Source organism: Lupinus angustifolius, chromosome LG10 (assembly GCF_001865875.1).
Source record: "Lupinus angustifolius cultivar Tanjil chromosome LG10, LupAngTanjil_v1.0, whole genome shotgun sequence".
Taxonomy (NCBI): domain Eukaryota; kingdom Viridiplantae; phylum Streptophyta; class Magnoliopsida; order Fabales; family Fabaceae; genus Lupinus; species Lupinus angustifolius.
In genome coordinates, this window is record NC_032018.1 from 13,384,237 (window position 1) to 13,406,994 (window position 22,758).

The 22,758-nt window shown below is 33.3% G+C and overlaps 2 protein-coding genes across 2 annotated transcripts; one reads left to right on the forward strand and one right to left on the reverse strand.

The window, feature by feature from the left end:
• On the forward strand, nt 4,599-6,316 carry LOC109358623 (early nodulin-like protein 3). The gene is made up of 2 exons (XM_019602957.1): nt 4,599-4,883; nt 5,619-6,316. The coding sequence occupies exons 1-2, from the start codon at nt 4,685-4,687 to the stop codon at nt 6,152-6,154; spliced, it is 735 nt and encodes a 244-aa protein (XP_019458502.1). The 5' UTR covers nt 4,599-4,684; the 3' UTR covers nt 6,155-6,316.
• LOC109358622 (protein disulfide-isomerase 5-4-like) lies at nt 7,148-15,042 on the reverse strand. Its single transcript, XM_019602956.1, has 15 exons — nt 14,818-15,042; nt 13,558-13,648; nt 13,301-13,395; nt 12,382-12,439; nt 11,657-11,844; nt 11,446-11,503; nt 11,020-11,060; nt 10,798-10,872; nt 10,032-10,088; nt 9,375-9,441; nt 9,087-9,230; nt 8,617-8,838; nt 7,791-7,943; nt 7,626-7,703; nt 7,148-7,548 (listed from the first exon to the last, which is right to left on the reverse strand). Exons 1-15 carry the CDS (start codon nt 14,856-14,858, stop codon nt 7,471-7,473), a joined length of 1,446 nt encoding a protein of 481 aa, XP_019458501.1. The 5' UTR covers nt 14,859-15,042; the 3' UTR covers nt 7,148-7,470.

The window sequence follows — 22,758 nt, forward strand, 5'->3', positions numbered from 1 at the left end:
ACACTAGTTAGACTAAGGACCATGCCATTGAACCTATAGAAAATAATGACTTCAATTTTCTATGTCAATACCCCAATATTAGTGAGACTATTGACCAACAAAACATGAATAGTCTAACCGTTAAGTCCAGTAATAATGAGCAACCTCTTACCACTTCCATAGACTCTGAAAGTCATACTGTTAGAAGGTCACAAAGGAATAAGAATGTACCTACCTACAAGACTTCCATTGTAATTTGCTTTCTTCTAGCCACGACAAAGCTGAGAAATCCAACAGAGTCTACTACCCTTTGCCTATTGTCCTATGCTACAACAATATTTCTCCTAGACAACTAAGTCATATCCTATTTGTCCATGCAAAATGAATTGGATGCTCTTGAGGTTAATGGTACATGGAGCACAGTTGACCTACCACCCAAAAAAACACTTATAGGATCCAAATGAGTTTATAAGATTAAATATAGGTCTAATGGCACCATAAAGAGATATAAGTCAGGTTGGTTGCCAAAGGATACAACCAAACAAAAGGGATTGATTATTTTGACACATTTGCACCAGTCATTAAACTTACCAAATTATTACCGGCCATAGTAGCCTCACAAAATTGGCTTGTACATCAACTTGATGTTAACAATGCATTCTTACATGGTGAGCTTTTTGAGGAGGTCTACATGACAATTCCTCAGGGTGTCATTTGCAACAAACCTAACGAGGTTTTCAAACTTCACAAGTCACTTTATGGATTAAAGCAGGCTAGAAGACAATGGTTTACTAGGTTAACCAAATGCCTATTATCCCTTGGATATATCCAGTCTCACCATGATCATTCCCTATTCACCAAGGCCTTAGGTTCTGTCTTCACTACACTGCTCATCTATGTTGATGACTTAGTCTTGGTTGGAAACATCCAAAAGGAAATTGATTTTGTAAAACTTTGCTTAGACACTCATTTTAAAATCAAGGATCTAGGCCCAACCAAATACTTTCTAGGACTAGAAATTGCTAGATCCAAGCTTGACATCACCATATGCCAAAGAAAATACATTCTTGATATACTTGCATATACTGGATTTCTAGCATCAAGACCTACAACAACACCTATTGTGAAGACCGCCAAACTTCATCAAGACACTTTTCCTCCACACTCTGATCCAACAACATACAGAAGATTGGTAGGCAGGCAATTGTATTTAACATACACTAGATCTGACATCAATTATATTGTGCAACAACTGAGTCAGTTCATGGCACATCCAACAACAACTTATCAACAAGTTCTTAGTCGTGTGTTGAGATACATCAAAGGAAGCCCATGCCAAGGGCTCTTATAGTCATCCACATCACCCCTCCGATTGAAAGCCTTCATTGATTCAGATTGGGTAGCCTGCATAGATTCCCAAAAATCCATCACAGGATCATGTGTGTTCCTTGATGACTCCTTAGTTTCTTGGAAATCCAAGAAAAAAAACTTAGTGGCACGTTCTTCCTCAAAAGCATAATATAGAGCCTTGGCTTCTACCTATTGTGAAATCCAATGGCTCACCTATCAACTCACAAGTTTCCAGGTAATGTTCACTCAACCTGCCATCTTGTATTATGATAATGATTCAGCACGATATATTGCAGCCAACTTAGTTTTTCATGAGAGAACTAAACATATTGATATTGATTGTCATGTGGTTCGAGAACGACTCCAAGCAAAGCTTTTCCATCTTCTCCCTATTCAAACAACTCAACAAACAACAAATATCTTAACCAAGACCCTGGATCTTGCACCTTTTCACTTCTTACTATCCAAGCTGGGCATAATCAACTTATATGCTCCAGCTTGAGGAGTGGATATTAGAGCATAATAACTTGACATCCAAGCAACATGATGATGACCCAAATGGCTCAAGCAAAAATACAAAAAGATTGACTCGTGGCTCACCACGAGTCAATAACCCAAACAACACAGTCAGATTGGCTCCATCAGGCAATATTGTTGTATTGGCCAGCAACTTGGTGCATAAGGAAGCTTTGGCCAGACTCCAAATACTTTCTAGGACTAGAAATTGCTAGATCCAAGCTTGACATCACCATATGCCAAAGAAAATACATTCTTGATATACTTGCATATACTGGATTTCTAGCATCAAGACCTACAACAACACCTATTGTGAAGACCGCCAAACTTCATCAAGACACTTTTCCTCCACACTCTGATCCAACAACATACAGAAGATTGGTAGGCAGGCAATTGTATTTAACATACACTAGATCTGACATCAATTATATTGTGCAACAACTGAGTCAGTTCATGGCACATCCAACAACAACTTATCAACAAGTTCTTAGTCGTGTGTTGAGATACATCAAAGGAAGCCCATGCCAAGGGCTCTTATAGTCATCCACATCACCCCTCCGATTGAAAGCCTTCATTGATTCAGATTGGGTAGCCTGCATAGATTCCCAAAAATCCATCACAGGATCATGTGTGTTCCTTGATGACTCCTTAGTTTCTTGGAAATCCAAGAAAAAAAACTTAGTGGCACGTTCTTCCTCAAAAGCATAATATAGAGCCTTGGCTTCTACCTATTGTGAAATCCAATGGCTCACCTATCAACTCACAAGTTTCCAGGTAATGTTCACTCAACCTGCCATCTTGTATTATGATAATGATTCAGCACGATATATTGCAGCCAACTTAGTTTTTCATGAGAGAACTAAACATATTGATATTGATTGTCATGTGGTTCGAGAACGACTCCAAGCAAAGCTTTTCCATCTTCTCCCTATTCAAACAACTCAACAAACAACAAATATCTTAACCAAGACCCTGGATCTTGCACCTTTTCACTTCTTACTATCCAAGCTGGGCATAATCAACTTATATGCTCCAGCTTGAGGAGTGGATATTAGAGCATAATAACTTGACATCCAAGCAACATGATGATGACCCAAATGGCTCAAGCAAAAATACAAAAAGATTGACTCGTGGCTCACCACGAGTCAATAACCCAAACAACACAGTCAGATTGGCTCCATCAGGCAATATTGTTGTATTGGCCAGCAACTTGGTGCATAAGGAAGCTTTGGCCAGACTAGGCAAGGTGCATCTAATAAGCATGACCAAGCGCACCAAATGGCCTAGCCTGACGCACAAGAATCACACGGTCAGAAACATGAGACAAAGTTGGCGCTTGACGCATTAGTTCACAAGCCTGGCGCATCAGTTGGCCAAGCTTGGCGCACTAACATTACACGGTCAGGAACTTGACCTTGGCCTAGCTTGGCACACCAAATGGCCCAACCTTGGCGATATAACACTCTTGGTCAGAAATTGGACACATGAGCAATTAATTAGCACATATTCTAGAAAGATTCTAAGGGTAAGTTAGTTGGGGTGGTTAAATAGCTTGTTAGTTGAGTTTTTATTCTCTAATGATTGGTTGCTTGTTTAACAAGTAACTAGCTTTGTACTTTGTATTTAATGAGGCCTTTGCCTCTTGTTTTGAATAAGAAAATATGAGGTATGTTCATATATATATATATATATATATATATATATAATCGCAATATCTTGTAATTTTTTTAAATTCAATACCTCATAAAATATGTTACAATTGTATTTATATTTATGGTCGAGATATTCATATTTTTGAACAAAAAAAGAGATATTTATATTTATATTAATATAGTTAACTATTATTATAACTTTTAGGAATAGTCAGGTTTTCCTCCACTTATGTTTTCTCTAGAAATTAAATCATATTATGTTGGTCTAGTTGGCGTAAGACCCTACTAGATCTCTAGGCTGATTAAAAGGTAAAATATTCGATTTATGTGAGTGATACTTGTTGAAAGAGACAATCACACAAATCGAAAGAGATTAGTTCCTTACCAAAAAAAAGTTGAGAGTATACTCGTACAAAAAAATCATATTTCTCCCATGATATCCTAACGTATCTCTATCTTGACACCAACATCCTTGTAGATAAATGAATGTATATATATAATAATGGATAGTCAACTATAATGAGCCCAACCACTACGAAACCCTGAGACTGTGTCATGAGCTGAGTCTGCTGACATTTACTAGGTACATAATCAACTTTTGAATGTTACCATAAATATCCTATGAATATCGGTCATGGAGAATAGCTCCTTATTCATAAGATGAGTGATACGTTAGTTATACAATAAAAAAACAGCACAAATACTTACATTTGAAGTTAGAAATTAATTAATTTTACATTTAGGGTGTGTGTGAAATCATCAAGTAAGTTAAACAATGATCATACTTTTAAGTTAAACTGTGTAAAGTATACTTTAAGCTTGTGACATGGTTTGATGCTAAAATTAAATTATTCGTCTCTTCTAAAACAACTTAATCAAAAAGTGAGGTAAAAAAAAAATTCCTTTAACAGTGAAGCAAAGCATAGATTCGTCCAACAAGCTATTTACATATGAAAGATTCGAATAGACTGACTCTAAACAATGAAATAGAACTTGTTCTTTGCAGCAGAATCAAAGAAAACTCAAAAGAAGATTGGAGAATAAAAAAAGTCACAAATGCTTCCCTAACACAGTTTGTAAAGTTTGCATGCATTTGAAACCTACTTAAACTTAGATTATGATCCAGTTTATTCATCCCTCTAGCTTCAACATTTACAACATTTCTGTTCCTCATCGATCCTCTTCCAATGACTAGCATCATTTTAAGGTCTAATGAAGTAATCCATGCATTGGGTTTGTTCTTGATCTTGGTGTTAGTGCACAAGAGTGATGCCTATGAATTTGTTGTTGGTGGCCAAAAGGGTTGGAGTGTTCCAAATGATCCTAACTCTAACCCTTACAATCAATGGGCAGAAAATAGCAGGTTTCAAATAGGAGACTCCCTAGGTAAGTTCTTATCAAATCTTACTATGGCTTTCTACACTAAATCACATATTTTTACTGGAGTTTTTATGAAAGTGTAAGAGTTTTATATACTACAGTTCATCACTTACCATTCATGATTGATGATGTAATGAATGTATATAAATCTTTACACTAATAACCCATAGATATTACACTCATTTATAGAATTAATTAGTTTTGTTATATTCCAGACAAACCTTGTTTGTAATGTCAGTTTGAATGTTGTAGTCAACTATGTCTGGAGAGTTTTATATAGCCACCATCAGTATCCAGAATTGCAGGGATAATGATTTGCAGGAAAAAAATATTTTGGATATAATATAAATTATTGTCATGAACTAAAATAAAAAGAAAGTATTTCTTACTTGTTTTCATTTATGGATAAAATATCTCTCTATTTTCACCTAATCAAAGTTTATGTTAGAAAGTTTTGGAGCATAAAGATTTAAAGGAAGTGCATGCCTAAAAAATACAGACTAAAAAATAATAATTTGTATGAAAAGAAAAAGCATGGACTGACAGGAAAGAATATGTATGTATTGACTAAGACTTTTTGACAATGTTATTGCATCATTTAATATACATTTTCAATTATTTGTGACTCTTGAATAAAAGTAATATAAATTAATAAAAGATGATACACTCACTACATACAAATTTTTACACTATTAGTGTAGCTCATACTCATATTTCAATATATGCATATTCAAATTGCAGTGTTCAATTACCCATCTGGACAAGACTCAGTTTTACAAGTGAATAGCAAGGACTTTGGCAATTGTAACACTGATGTGTATTCTAAAAAATTCTCTGATGGCCACACAATCATCAAACTTGACCAATCAGGAGCACACTACTTCATAAGTGGAAACAAAAACAACTGTCTCAAGAATGAGAAGCTGGTAGTGGTTGTGTTGGCTGACAGAAGCAACAAAAACTCAAACACCAACCAAACAATCACCATTGCTACTCCTTCTCCTTCACCATTACCCTCAGTATCACAAGGGCCATTAGCTCCAACACCAGCACCTATTCAGCAAGTGCTTCCATCTCCACCAGTAGGAACTGTGGGGGCTTCACCACCTTATCAGCAACAGGCTCCATCTCCAACAACAGGGACTGTGGTAACAAACCCAACTCCAGCTCCATTCAGTGAAACTCCTCCTCCTCCTAATGCCGCTTCTTCAATCTTGCTCAGCTTTGTTTCCTCTGTTGGAGCATTCATGGCTTCAGTTGTAGTTTTATCTTTCTAAGTGCAGCATATATGAGTGGTTCAGTATGATTTTCTAATATCATGTTTTTTTAGTACATTCTTTAAATAAGCTGACAATATGTACCCTTCTGTCTGCCTTCAACTTCATGGTGTATTATTCTATATGTTGAATTTCATATGAAAAATAAAACCACTTTTCTAAGTAGTATACCTGGTGAGCTTTGACAAAATGATAAAGTTACAAATTCAAATCCTAGAAACAACACTTTTTGCTTGTAAGGGTAAGATTGTGCACATCTACCCTCTTCGGACCCCAACAAGTTGAAGCCTTGTGCACCGGACTACCTTTGTTTCTTCTTCTAAGTCATACACTAAGGTTTGTTTGCGAATTTCATTTTGGAGGAGAAGGAAGGGAAATGGGAGGCTTGAAAGTCATGTCATAAGTATATTTCATGACTTTCAAGTCTTCCCCTTTCCTCCTTTGCCCTCCAAAAACCAACTCCCAAACAGACTCTAATAATGAGAAAATATGACAAACATTTTCTATTACCGTACTTAACTCTGTTGTCTGTTGAAGCTGAAGTTAATAGCAAATGAAGTTTTGTAACTCACAATCCAAAGTACTCACAACTCAACCGGTTTCCAACTCTGCTTTGATCTTAAAATAAATCACCACCGAATGTGTTATTACCCAAGCATTACATGTTCATTTACCAACGAGACAAATCTCTGGAGTTAACCAAGAAGTTTATATAGCATGTCTTAAAACATTATCCTAAATTAATCGTGTCGTAACCAAGAGAAAAATATTAATCAAAGCCGAAAAACAATGAAAGATTGTATAAGTATACGAGAGCAATCAACAACTATTCCTTCCTATCTCCCTATATATAAAGGTGATGAAGGTTTCAGTGGCAGAAGAGAGCAGGTAAAGTTGGTCATTTTTTCAATATTTTTGTCTCAAAGAACACAAAGCAAACATTATTTTGGCCAGAGTCTCTTTCCAAAAGCAATTAACAGAAGAAATCCTTAGTAAAACGTGATAAGCAAAAAACTTGACTGACAAGTCCAGATTATCACCAATATAATCCCAATTTTACATTCAAAATTATTAAGCATTCTATATCATATCAACATTTTTCAACTCAACCATGAATGAATACAAAAAATTAGTAGAGGCAAATACAGGATGGATTTATTGAACTAGCAATTCCTGCAGTGATCATTTGACCGAATTAACAACTCCAAAACTACATTTTTATGCTTTATAGCAAATCTAGAACAATATGCTGAAAGGCCTTCAAATTAAATTGGATCTAGCAAAATCAGGATAGAGTCTAAAATTTCAACTACCTATCAAAAGTTTTTGCCAAGCTCAACTTTTTTAATTAGCCTAACAGTGTTGTGCAGAATAGAGTCCAAAATTCCAGCAACCTGAAAACATAGAGGAGAATAGTCAACAATCCATGTAGTGAGAAATACATGTATGAACCAGTGTCTGAGATACAAACCGTGAAAACACCACCAATAATAGCACAGACGTTGGTAATAAAATGTGAAAAAGACTTCTGATTTTCTGTTATTAAGACCTGCTCACAAAAACAGACATCATAAACCAACAAGAAATAAAAAAGAAAAGAGAAACCCATTTAAATCTATATTCTCCATATGCAAACCTGCATGGGGGAGAGCTCAAGACGGAACTTTGCAACAGGAATGTGCAAACTCTGCACCACATTGCTGTGTGCTGTGTACTCATACTCCTCAACTAATTGATAATCGTTTCCAGTTATCACCTCTGTTTTAACTATTTGAAGGTAATGCTCCAACTGCAGACACATATATCAGATAGATCCTAAATGTGTAACATTTTGACTGCAATTAATCTCTAAACAGATATCAGATGCTCATCTTTCAGTAGTTAGCAGCATCCATACAGAAAGAAATAACCATGATCAGAGTCATCAAAGAATAAGAGAATGTATTGGTGATAAATTATACTATCTCAGTGAAGACTAACACCAAATGAGGGAACCTCTAAATGGTTTTATTCCCCCAGTCCTTTGGGTGCTTTAAACAGATTAAGAATGCATATAAGATAACCAAACAAATTTGGGTCCAACAAGTTCACACATTATGAAAATGTGAAACTTATAGTGGAGAAGATTGAAGATTTAGGGAGGTCTTTTAGTTGCTGTAACTTCAATATGCATACTATGCAAAGCTGTTATTGATTTATGTGCTGGTTATTTTAGAAGTCTAGAAGTACTCAATAATAATGTATGATTAAATGGATTTCGGGTTGATTGATAACCCAAACAGATGGGAGAGGAGGAAGGGTAATGCCCAACCTATCCAACAATTGGTTCCATAATGGTGTATAAACTATTATAGTACAAAAAAGTAAATAAAATTTCCTCAGGAACTGGGCATTCATGCTATCAATAAACAATCAAGCACACTGATCTCAAATGAGAAGTATTTATTTAAAATCTAACTTACAGTAACATTTGCCCCTACATCACGTGTATTGATGAATGACCGACCATTCAGCCTATCATGGCTGCTACCTATGTAAGGTATCAAGCGCTTCGCATCACTCATGACCCTGGGTGATACTTTCCTTCCAAAAGATAAATGGTGTATGACATGCGACATATTCATTTGAGAAACATCAAAGGAATGAGCATCAGATCTTGCTGAGATGATTAAGTTTCCTGGAACCTGCAGAGTGCGAAACAACTTATATTTCAGCATAATATTTAAAATCTAGAAAAGAAAATAAAAATTTGGTGATTCCTTTTGTAACATTTTTTCCATCATTGACAGATGAAGCTTATAGTAAAAGCAAATGCCATTAATTAAAAATAAACTAGGAACCAAAGGTATTAGTAATGTCCAGAGCAATGTAAAGAATCTTAGTTCATGCTCACATCAGAAAACTAGGAAGCAACAATGGAGTATTTCTTTACCTTTTTCACACGCACATGTCCTTCAATTCTACATCCCCCTGCTGATGGTGCTGGTCTTTTTGTATTCGCTGTAACATTGGATTTATCCTCCAAAGCTAGCTTCTGGGATTCTGATGGTAGAGATGCCACTAAATTCTCCATTGTCTGCAGTGGAGATATTTCATATCAGCCATGTTGAACTCTTTCATGGTAAGCAATGATACTTCATTACACTTAAAGCATCATGTAGACACTTCTAAGTAATACTACATTCAAATTATGCCTAATTTAAACTAATATAATGTCTACCTTGACAAGCGTATCTGTGTCACGATCTCCATAATATGACTCATGCTCATGATGTCCATGGTCACTTCTGAAAGAGGAAAAAGAGTTCAGAAAATATAGTTTTAATAAAAAATCATAAACTTCGAAAACTCAACCATAGACCTAAGGGATTATATTCAGGATGCACATATACAAAACTATAAGGATACCGATCATGTAGTTTTCACTGAAAAATGAATTGAAGTACCTATAAATAGGTAAAATTGACATTGCCTTCAAGTAAATTCATTCATTTGGAAGTTCATAGAAAAGAAGTACCACAGTACCATTAACAGCCTCCAAGTTACCTTTGGATTTGTAACTACCACATGGATCAAGAGTCGCATCACATACCATATTTCTTTCAATATTTAGTTGATCTACCTATTTCAATACTTGCATCCTTACATCCATCCAATGTATGTCTTTACTAATTACTACTAGCCTTTCACCATTACTTCCATATTAAAGATGAATTTATTACTGTAACCATAATTGATTGTGAGGATTAGTAACAATTATATCATACTCATGGGAAAATAATATTACCGAGCACATAACAAAACCCCAGAAAAGGATAAGCAGATGCATATATACTGATTGTTTCCCAAAAATTAGTTAAAAAATAACCCTTATTACCTGACATCACTTCCTTTACGAAAGATACGAATTGATGGGTACCCTTGTATGTGATGCCTATATATTGATAATGAAATATGGATGAGTGGCAAAGGAGAAACATAGATGGAAAATAACGAGAGAAATAGCAAAATTAGCACAGTAATGAGAGAAATAGCAAATTACAATTAAGAACATGTATTTTCAAGTCCATGATCAATAAGTAGATTAAGTGTTTAAAGCTTATCTCTATCTTCGGATTATGCTAAGCACATCTATAAACCTATTTCATGAAATATGCTCATGACAGTACATAATCTTCAAACGATTATGACCTCCTGGACATAATCCACTTCTGCATTGACAGAATACAGATACTATGTCCAGTCTGATTTATGGTAAAAATGAATTATGTTGTTTCAACTTAAGATACCTTTCTGATAATAAGGTTTATATGATTTGGAACAAGAAAATAAGGTTTAAACTTAAGAGACTGCCATCATGCATAGTCACTCATGAGTTTACTTCTACAATTTTCTTTGTATCTTCTTTTTTCAGTAGTTTTCTGATGGAGGACATCTTATCCTCCTATCTTTGCAATCCTCTTCTTTCTTAATGAAATTATTTTCAGTAAAATAAAAAACATCAATGCATTTCTTGTGAATTACTTGGTGGTATATATGAGAAAATATACAAACACTAACACTTGGAAAGGAAGGGGTAAAAGTAAAGATAGAGGTGAAAGTCAGATTACTATCCAGAAAATGATTCATGAATTTAGTAGTACCTCCTACACAAGTCTCCATCTTCAGTGCAGTCCACCTTCCCCATAATAATACGGCCATCTATTTCTGGATCATACCTAAGTAAAAATGTAATCATACATATGCGACATTGAATTAGCAAAGTGATGCTAAGATAATTACCAACATCACAAAAAGAGATAACATAGTAGACTTTCTGAAATATAATTTCTAGGAAGTGAGAAACACACTAAAAATTAAAGTACCTCTCTTTTATTGTTTTAGCTGCCTTATCCCATGAAGGTCTCTGAAAGAAAGAATCACGTGTGAACAATTAAACAGAAGAACATCTACAAAATGTTTATCATCATGGCTACGTAATTGGTCAATCATCTTATATGACACATGATATGCCGCAATTACACCCTTTTCATGCAATGTCATTGAAGCTTCTGCATAATGACATCTCATTAATCATGTAAATGTTAATGAGGTTGAACTAAGAACTCAAATTAGCAATTACCACCACCACCACTACATGGTTTGTACCTAAACGGACATTTATCTTTTATTTAAGGAACAGTAAAGACATCAGGCATATATTTAGACAACAATAAAGACATCAGGAAGACAGGAACCATCTTAGTTCCTAAAGTGAAGAGGAAATAAGAGATTTAAGATAAAATAATTACCAAGCGTTGACTCCAGTAACACCAAGGAGCATAAAAGTTTACAACAGTAAGTGGAAACCTGTCAAGAGATTATCCAAAATGGTGTGAATGATGCATAACTACTGTGCACTTCAAGAGAAAGCAGGGGAAAGAAGTAAAGAACTATCCAACTCTCACTTTAGCTGAAACTCATAAATATCAAATGAATGGATCTCATAACTGAGGCACTTACTGATGAGCATATTTATCAAAATTGTGTGCTGTGAGTACAAGAGCACCACCTTCAATGGATTCTTCATCTACTTCATTATCATGTTTAACAATGTTTGCAGCTGATCCTGAATGAAATTCTGCCCCATTGGGTCTTAAATTTGAATCAATAGAGAACTTGCGTACTGTTTTTGTAAGATTCAACCTATTCTGAAAACAAGAGCTCACAACTTAAGGATGTAACATGCAATTATGGAAGTCTGTTAATGAATACATGTTATGAAGGTTACAAGTAGCTTTATAAAACAACAAAGTAATCTCTAGAAGAACTAATTAACGGCATTTTATAATGGTTAATTATAGGCTTCTTAGGGTCTATCTGCGAGTTGTTTTTGAGGGTACTAGAGGGAATGGAGAGGCTTGAGAGCCATTAAATACACCAGTGAGATTCTCAAGTCTTCATTTTCCCTCTCTTTCCCTCTAAAAACCAATTCGCAAAAGGTCTGCCCAAAAATTTAAAATTAAGCACCCTTCAATGAATAGTATCTCATTTTGTAACCTTCAGTTCATTGGTAATTCTATTTATATCTCCATTGATGGGTTTTTTTATTACCTCTGTCACACTAACTGAAAGGAAGCAACACATTTAACTATTTAAAACCAATGTAACCAAAATTTCCTAAACCAGGAGGTCAAATTCGTTTTGCTAGAAAGATCAGATTTTCAACTGGAATATTAGAAACTTACTGTTCCCAGCACGTCACTCACATCAACTGATGCAAACTCACATGAGAGCGCAGGAAAACTACAAGATAAGTTGGATTCGTCAGCCAAAAGCAAGTGAGGGAGAAAAGAGAAAAAAACAACCATAAATTAATTAAATATACTCAGTATAATACTATAACTAGCTGCAGTTATTAGATGAATTAAGCAAGGAATGGAAACTTTAAGAGAAAAGTCATTGCTTTGCCAATCCTTATTTCATGTCATTTTCACAAACCATCACTAAACAACAATTGTAAATTGGATTCCCATTCTTTCAGCATCCCTGTACCAGTCCCGGCTTTAAATGGGCTGGAAATGAAGAAAGGAGTGTACTAAATGGACATCATTTATAATGAAAAGTAAAGTCATAACCTCTTCCTTTAAGAAAATAATTTTTGTTTAGTACAAAAGTCAAAGTACAAAATATTTTCTTCAAGGAATTAACCAAGACTTTTGTGGACAACCTATAAAACCCCTGAAGAGGAGCCATTGATGAATACCCTAATAGACAGTTATGCATTTATGCATTCTTGACATCAAGAGTTGCAGACTACAAATACATGTAGACTCAAGCCCCAAGTTCTTTATAGTATGCAGGTACGATCCCAAGTAGAGGATAGTGAGGGCACCCTTCCCTACAATTGGAATTTTTTTATTATATGAGAGTTATTTCTTAATTCTACACCTATATTTTGTATTTCTATGTTATGCTTGCCTCCACTACTAGAATATTTATATTTTTATGTTATTTGTGCGGTGATTGCTTAAATATACTTCTATGGCAAGCACATGTAAAGAAAACCTTGAAGCCACCACTAATTTGTGTATGCATTCTCATGAAGATGCCTTAGTGTAAAATCATATTCAATGAAAGATAGCAAATGCCTCTTTAGGCTTCTACCTGATATTGAAATCTATACGCAAAAATTCCCCATCAGAACTCTTGTCAACAATCACAGAGGTAGAGGTGTTGACAGACATATAAGTATTAAGTTCCTGCAGCAAGGTTGCATGATATATATCAAAGTGAAATTTGACAAAACTAAATCGAGGCATAAACAACAGAGGACCTAATATCAATCCAGAACACATGCATATGTAATATGTTCAACTGTTCACATGCCATGAACATAAATAGAAGTGGTAAAGGCTACCGACCATTCCAAATAAAAACATCATGGAGAGAGCTGCAACAATGGATAACCCTGCTCCAGATAATGATGCCTCGGTTAAATCTCTCGGGATTTTTCTGTACACAACAAAATGTACAAAACAAACCCATTTATCAGCAAAAAAGATAATGTCACATATGCATTCACATATTAGTATTGTTAATAGATGTGAAAGCACTTGTATCAGATACAATATGTTGACCGCATATACCACCATTTGTTTCACAGGGGAATTGCCCTTCCTTGAGATTTGGCTTAATTACACTTAACATTCTTCTTGATTTAGAAAGTATACCAAGCACCCTGAAGTTTATGTTTGTCATTACACTTGCTCCCTTTGATGTTCATATTGTCATTATACTTACACCTCTTACAATATAAACCGCATAGTCGGTGCAATTTCCCCTATTAAATTTTAAGTATTGTCAATATAAATGAGGAGGGTTGTATAAACTATTAACCAGGTCACAATAGATGAAAAACTTTGTTGAATCTTTATAACATGGATATGTATATGACTGTGCTGTTTCTCTCGGTATAAATTTTCAGAAACTTTCACTAAACAAGAAAGTAAGAAAATACAAAAGTAAATAAGGGAAATTTCTTTCCACTAATAGTAAAAAAGGTTGTACACTAACAATGCCCATGAGTTAAAATAAAATCCTTAAATATGTTTTTAGTCCATATAAAGTAGTCATTTAATTTTTAGTCCCAAAATAGAAACTTTTTTTTAAGTCTCTACAACCTACTTTATTTTCATTTCCGTCCATTTATTTACCTGAAATCCATTAAGTGTTGACATTTCATCAATGTATGACACCATGTTGGGACTCGACAAAATTCTTATTTCATAGGACTTAAAATGAAATGGCCCTGCTTTATAGTATAGTTTTGCATATATGCAATGAATAAACAAATAGACATCTTTTATACACACTAATTTGTATCAGCCTCTGTAACATCAATAAGAAACTGTCAAAGGATCACGTATTAATGAGTATAGAAGATTTATATTCCTGAATAAACACCACATTCTTATTCCATTATGTTGTACATTAGATTCTGAATCATCAAGCCAAATGCATGTAACGAAAACATTATATAACGTGAATCAACCAACTAAAGCAATTGAATTATACACATTTTGTGGATCCAAATAGAAGTAGGTTATGCAGAAATGCGAAATGTGAAAGGAAAATTGAAATTGAAAATAGAAATGAGGAATGAAGGAAAGGGAGATCCTGACCTGTAAAAATCAACGGATTTGATTTTGCTTGAAGAAAACATGGTTGCGATGAAGTGAAATCTGAAAGATTAGGAAAAAGCTCAAAACCCAAATGGTGAGATTTGAGAGCGTAATAATAGTGCTAATGGAAACAGATCGCAGGAGGTTTCTTCAAGTGTAGCTTTTTCCAGATGATTCACTATAACTCCGGGTTTGGCTCCCCATATGTATTGTGTCTACATATAATATCAAAATCACTATAATATATAAAATATAAATGTTTAATATGCAATAATTAATTAAAAGTTTTTGGAAGCAAAAAATAATAATTAGATTTTGAGCATAATGTCACTCAATTCAGAAGATGGATAATTTCATCCTATGACACATAAACTCAAGTAAAACCTATCTTTAGATGATAATAATAACCATTGTTGGGTCAACCCAATAAAGATCATTATGAAACTAGAAGAGTATTGTATCTCCTCCCAAATTTCAAACAAACCTCACATTCATTGCCCCAACATAACATTAACATTGTTCTAGTGATATAAGTTTTACTAGATTTTTAAAATGATCAAAAGATTAATGTTTCAATTTTTATGAATAATATTTGTTAAGAAAAACATACAAAAATTTCAAAAAAAATTAGTTACTTACTCATAAATGGAGAAATACCCTTAATAATACAAAAAAAAAAAAAAACAAATTCATTCTCAATGACACAATAAAGCCAAGGCTCCTTATTGTTGAAAACGGTGAGAATCTCATCTATCTACTTAATAATTTATCACACATCCATCTAAAGTTGATGATTGTCCAAATCAATGCGATGAAGCCTAAGATAAGCGTGGTTGGGTCGTATTATTCGTCCACGCCCTATAAAGATTACATTTAACAATAAGGGGGTAAATCTTATATCCTATGTTGACACACACACATTGACTAAGAGTACTGAAGTTTCCTTGCTAGAATTGGTAGTTCATATAAGTCATACAAAGAAATAGATTCATTATAATATGAAGTCTAGCGTAACAAATTAGATGCACTAGTTAATCAATGAAGTTCTCCCACCTAATAGACTAGTTCTTTGGGTTAAATTATCATCATGCGTATACTTCCTAACAATTGACACTTTCATTGAGAGTTGTATCATGGAAAGTGATACTCATAGGTTTGATTAAAGTACATTATCAAATACTTATAGGTGGGTGAAACCGTCAAAAGAGAAAGAGCTACCTTCGGGTCAGTGTTGATAAGTGAAAGTCATCGTGGACGTATGTCTTTAAGAGGGGGTAACAATGTTAGAAGTCTCACATTGGATAACATATCAAACTCAATGTGGTACTTAAGTCATGAGACTCTCATACCTAATAGACTATATAGTCTTTTGTGTTGAGCTCTGCTCATGAGCTTAATTCATAACAATTGGTGTCTTCAATTGAGATTTGTGTTACGGAAATGGCTATCTATAGGCTAGACCAATGTATATTAGTGAATATTGATTGGTAAGTGTTGATGGAGTGAAAGTCTTTGTGTACGTCAACCTTAAATAGGGCGACAATATTAGGAGTTCCATATTGGGTAACATAACAAACTCAATGTGTTACTCAAGCCATAAGACTCTCTCACATAATAGACTAGTGTTTCGAGTTCAGCTCTCCTTATGTGGTCCTTATAATTTGTGCCTTTCATTGAGAGTTGTGTCATGAAAAAGGCTACCTATAGACTAGACTTAGGCATATTACCAAATACTAGTAGATGGGTGAAGTCATCAAAATAGAAAAGGCTACCACTAGATAAGTGTTGATAGAGTAAAATTCGTCGCGGACATCAATCCTTAAAGGATCAGAGCGACAATGTTATGCATGTCACATTGGATAACATAAAAAAATCATTGCGATACGTAAATCATAAGACTCTTCCACCTAAAAAATTAGTCTTTTGGTTTGAGCACTTCACATATGCTTAAGTCCTAACAAATATCATGAAGTCCATGTGTCATCTCAAAACTTTGACAGAAGATTCTACAATAACAATTCATTAGCAACGTTTATAAAAATATATAAATTGTCATTCTCGTGCACCCCCAAAAAATGGAGGCTATGGTTCCTACGAGAAAAAAATGGAGGGTATGTCTATCAAGATAATCGAAGTATAAGTGATCTAAGAGATCATATATCCCTTATTAAAAAAAAAGAAGCCTAATGACCTTCAAGATCATTGTAATCATAATCGCCAAAAGGCAAGAATGATAAGGAGTAAACAAATTAGTTAGTTAGTTAATTTTGTTACTTGCCATGTGTCCTATTCTTTTGTAAAACATGAAACTATAAAGCTTGTTATTGAATTCTGTTTTAACAGTTATCATTTTTAGCAGAATTTTCATCTTTCTCTTACAATTCATTCATTCTTCCATTAATAAGAGAATTTTGGAGTTCTCTCCTTCTTGAATTCCCTATTCCTTGTTTGAATCCTTTGAATTCTTAGAAAATTCCTAGGTTTCTTGGCTCTCAATTCAGTCCTTATCAAGTTGGTATTAAGAGTTGTTTCCTTCCTTGGGTGCAATGGCAGAATCTACCAAAACTCAAGCAACAATGCGAGAAATGGGGGATCATTTAGAAATTGTTTTGCTGAAAGGATGGAATTGCGAATGATGGAATTGGCTGGGAACATTCAGAAGACATTGAACGAGTCCTTGAAGAAGACCATAGTAGAGGCATTGAGACAGGATCTACTAGAGAATGTCGATGAAGCTAACAAATCACTAGCCAATAGAAGAGTTTCTTGGTTAGGTGGCACTCATAATTCTCACTATTCGTGTGAACAAGGTTAGCTAGAATAGATTTCCCACGCTTTAATGGTGAAATTTTGAATCAATGACTATATAAATATGAGATGTATTTATTGATAGATAATACTCTTGAAAACATAAAGGTTAAATTGGTTGTAATTCATTTTGAGGGTAGGGCTTTACAATGGCACCATGCCTTTGCCAAGTCAATGATCATGGCTCAAGCATGGACAAAGTCGGAAGAATACGTGAAAATATTGATGGATAGATTTGGGGAAGTATGTGATGACCCATGGCTGAACTTATGAGGTTAAGACAAAAAGGGACAGTGACTGAATTTCATGAAGAATTTGATGTCATCATCAGTAGATTGGACTTATCTGAAGAGTACACCCTTAGTTGTTTTTTAGGGGGACTCAAAAATGACACTGAAATGCTAATTTGAATGTTTAACCCAAAGTCAGCGAGACATGCATTTTCCTTAGCAAAACTCTATGAGTCAGCCAATGCTTAGAGTCCTGCTAATCATGCTATGGGTAAGTTCACCAAGACATCCACTCATTCTAAGCCTATCCTAACCTCAAAACCCACTACCTCAATTGAAAACATTGTTGAGGCATTCAAAATTAAATCAAAAGGGCCCAAAAATTTAACACCAACCTATATGAATGAGAAGAGGTCAAAAGGGTTGTGTTATTTTTGTGATGAGCCATACACTCCTAAACACATCTTGACACATAAAAAAAACAATTATATTTGATAGAAACAAATGAAGAGGGGGAAAATGAGTGTGAGATGGGAAATGTGGGTAAGGAACAATGTGAACCTCACATATTAGTTAATGCACTTACTGGAATCTCTAGTTTTAGAACTAAGAGTCACTGAAAGTCACATGAAGAAGCATTTGCATATATTGATAGATAGTGGTAGTACTCCCAAGATGAGAAGGAGAAACCTGAATGTAGTTTGCAGTGGACTGCAAACGAACCAGGATAAAAATTCATCTTTGCACGTTGTTCTCTCCTTAAATCTTCTTTACTTTTCTTGCTGTTTCAATTTGATTTAATAGCTGATATTTTGTATAATTGTTCACTACCATATGCTAATTAATAATGTTTAACAATATCTGCTTTATCTCTGTTCAATTGATTTTAAATAATTGTGTAATTTGTCTATCTGATCATTCTGTTCTGTGCATGTGTTAATCGATTAAGACTCGGTGTTAATCGATTAACTGGGCTGTTTCCAGAATTGAGTTTTGGTGAAAGAAGCAGTGATTGATAACCGCTACACATATTCAACCCCTTCTAGGTGTTCCTAGGCCACTAATACCTAACATATTCATTTTTTAGTTAATGTACTCACACATAAAAAAATATAATTTTAATAGATTATAACCTCATATTTTATAATCTCACACATGATCTATACCAAAATGTCAATTACACTATCATTGGTTAAATTATTTTGTAATAAATATATTGATTACATTCATTCATATAAATTTAGTGCAAGATAATACATTCAAATAAACTATTTTGGAATAAATATATTAATTACTTTCATTCATATAGATTTAATGCATGATAATACATTCAAACAATTTTCATTATTAAATAGCTGCATTGATTGTATATTTTTGTGTGTGTCAGATTTATTAGATACATTCACAAGTGTAGAATGTATTCAAGAATTAATCCAAATCATACTTCTCGCCTACGTTAAAACCTTTGACTATATCTACTTTTATTATTTCAAATAAGACAATATTAAATGAGTGTGAGCTATTAATCTTATACTATTTTTTAAAAATATTAGTAAAATTAACCATATAACTCTTAGTGCTTCTTTCGATGAAAGATTGTAGTTTTTGCTTATTTTTTAAAAATAAATTTTAGGTTGTAGAAATATATTTATATTGTCTTTATATTTGTAGTTTTTGCTTGTTTCATATACATGAAAATTTGATATTGATTTTTATACTGTCTTTTATTTTAATTGTTTACCACCTTTGTTACGATGTACTAAAAAATAAGATGATGATATAGAAGTGTATATTTAAAAATACCTTTTATATAATTTAAAATATATATATGATAAATATTACAAAATATAATTTAAAAAAATCAAGATAATCACAACATAAAAAATATAATATCATACCCTTTTATATAATTTACTCTATAAAAAATAATATTTTTACCTTACCTAAACAAAAAAATAAGTTTATATTCAATTTTTAGTTAATGTACCCACACATAAAAATTATAATTTTAAGAGATTATAACCTCACAATAACTAAAAAAACATAATTTATATCAAAATGTCAATTACACTATCATTCATATAGTTTTAATGCAAGATAATACATTCAAATAAACTATTTTTCATTCATATAGTTTTAATGCAAGATAATACTTCAAACAATTTTCATTATTAATAGGCTGCAATGATTGTATATTGTTTTTGGGTCAGATTTAGTAGATACATTCACAAGTAGAATACATTCACAAGTAGAATACATTCAATAATTAATCCAAATCCTACTTTTCAATTGTTCTATTTCATTCTTTGATCTAATTTGTGTCCACAAATCTAGTTGTGACATACATGCTTATGTTAAAACCTTTGACTATATCTAACTTTTATTATTTCAAAACAAAAAAGAAAGGTAAAAAGAAATCAACGGAACGGATGTTGGTTCAAGTCATACATGTTTGTTTCCCCTTAAACAATGTCTAGGGTTTGAGTCCTGTGGATAAATACCTGCAGAGAGAGTTAGCCCCACATACATGTGAATGTTCCCAACTCGGACATGATTGCCTCTAATGTGATGATACTTGTGGCAAAAAAAAAGACTATTAATTAAGGAAGGATATTAAATGAGTGAGAGTTATTAATCTTATACTATTTCGAGAAAATATTAGGAAAATTAACCATATAACTTTTAGTGCTTCTATGATAGTTTGTAGTTTTTTTTTGCTTATTTTTAAAATAAACTTCACGTTGTAGAAGTGTATTTTTATATTGTCTTTATATTTGTAGTTTTGCTTGTTTTCATATAAATGAAAATTTGATATGGATTTTTATAATGTCTTTTATTTTAATTATTTACCACCTTTGTCACGAAGTACTAAAAATATTATGATGATATAGAAGTGTAAATTTAAAAATAACTTTGTCTTTTTAGTAAAAAAAAAATATTTAAAAAAAATATTTAACAAACAATCGAAATAATCACAATATAAAAAATATAACCTCATACATTTTATATAATTTACTCTATAAAAAATAATATTTCTACATTACCCAAAATAAAATAGATAAGTTTATATTTTGAAAGAACAAGTGTCAAGGATAGCACTGGCAATGTTTTGCCTATGTTTTGATGAAGATAAGGTTCTATTAAAGATTGAAGATGGCTCAACAATCAACATGCCTAAAGCTCATTTGGTCATATATAGACTAGGATATAAATAGAGTCATTATTCTAAGTAGTCTGAGATGTGTGTCGTAGTAAGTGAGTATAGGTGAGATGAACTTAAGTGCAAGTATCTCAAGCCATCATAATTGTCACATCATTTCCATGAGACATATCATCTAGTTAAATGTATGTTCATGCATTAATCATACATGTTATATGTGCATATTAAGCATAATATACTTGCTAAAACATGTATAGAAGTTGTGCATAACATATGAGAAGTTTACCTTTTGAACCATGCATTTTAATATGCTAGTTAATCAATTAATGTGGTGACTTAATCGATTAACTCAACCGTTTTTCTGTTAAATCAGTGTTTCTATTACAACTATTTTCCGTTTCAATTCTGTTGCGCTGGTTAATTGATTAACGGGTTGCCTTAATCGATTAACAGGTCTGTTTTGTGTTATAACTGATTTCTGTTTTAACCGTTTAACTGTTTGCAATGAATTCAACTATAAAAACTGCATAGTATAAATAGAGGCAACTTCCAGAAAACTGTAGCATTGCATTCCATTGTATATGATTGATTTTAGAGAGCATATTTCATTTTGTATTCTATTTTTGCAAGAGAGTTGCATGTGTGAGGAAGAGAGTTACCATGCTTAATCGATTCTTGATTTGCATACCGTTTTTCACATTCTTATGCACATCTTTATCTTGCATACATGTTCATGCATTATTTGTAAAGATTGTTAGAGAGATATAATTGATTTATGTTTTTTATTAACTCACATGTTCTTGATGACTTAAGTGATTTGTGAGTGAGTTAGTCTTAAGGTCTTTTACTTGTAATATTTTAGGCATTATTGTGCTTATAATACCTTGTTGTTTTAATATGTTTTTGTATATTTTGGATTGATCTCTTGGTGTCGTACAACCATAGAGATTGGGATTCTTCACCGAGACTAGGAGGTCTTGATTTGAGAACAAGAATCTTGGTTGGGGCTGTTTCGCGAGAAAGGTTTTCTCAGGCGATAGGTAGAGTCAAACCAAGGGTTTAGGTGTTCTAGATTTCAAGAAAGAAACGTCCTATGTTTTTGTGTAAATTGAATTGGTGTGTGTGATCATACATATATTCAATATTATGAAGAAGAAAATCTCCCAAGATGAGAAGGAGAGACCTGAATGTAATTTGCAGTGGACCGCAAACAAACCAGGATAAAGATCTATCTTTGCACGCTGTTCTCTCCTTAAATCTTCTTTACTTTTCTTGCTGTTTCAATTTGATTTAATAGCTGATATTTTGTATAATTGTTCACTACCGTATGCTAATTAATAATGCTTAATAATATCTGCTTTATCTCTGTTGAATTGATTTTAAATAATTGTGCAATTTGCCTTTCTGATCATTCTGTTCTGTGCATGTGTTAATTGATTAAGACTCGGTGTTAATCGATTAACTGGGCTGTTTCCAGAATTGAGTTTTGGTGAAAGAAGCGGTGATTGATAACCGCTACACATATTCAACTCTCCTTCTAGGTGTTCCTAGGCCATTAATACCTAACATATTCATTTTTTAGTTAATGTACCCACACATAAAAAAAATATAATTTTAATAGATTATAACCTCATATTTTATAATCTCACACTTTATAGACTAAAAAAAAAGCAAGATCTATATCAAAATGTCAATTACACTATCATTGGTTAAACTATTTTGTAATAAATATATTGATTACAT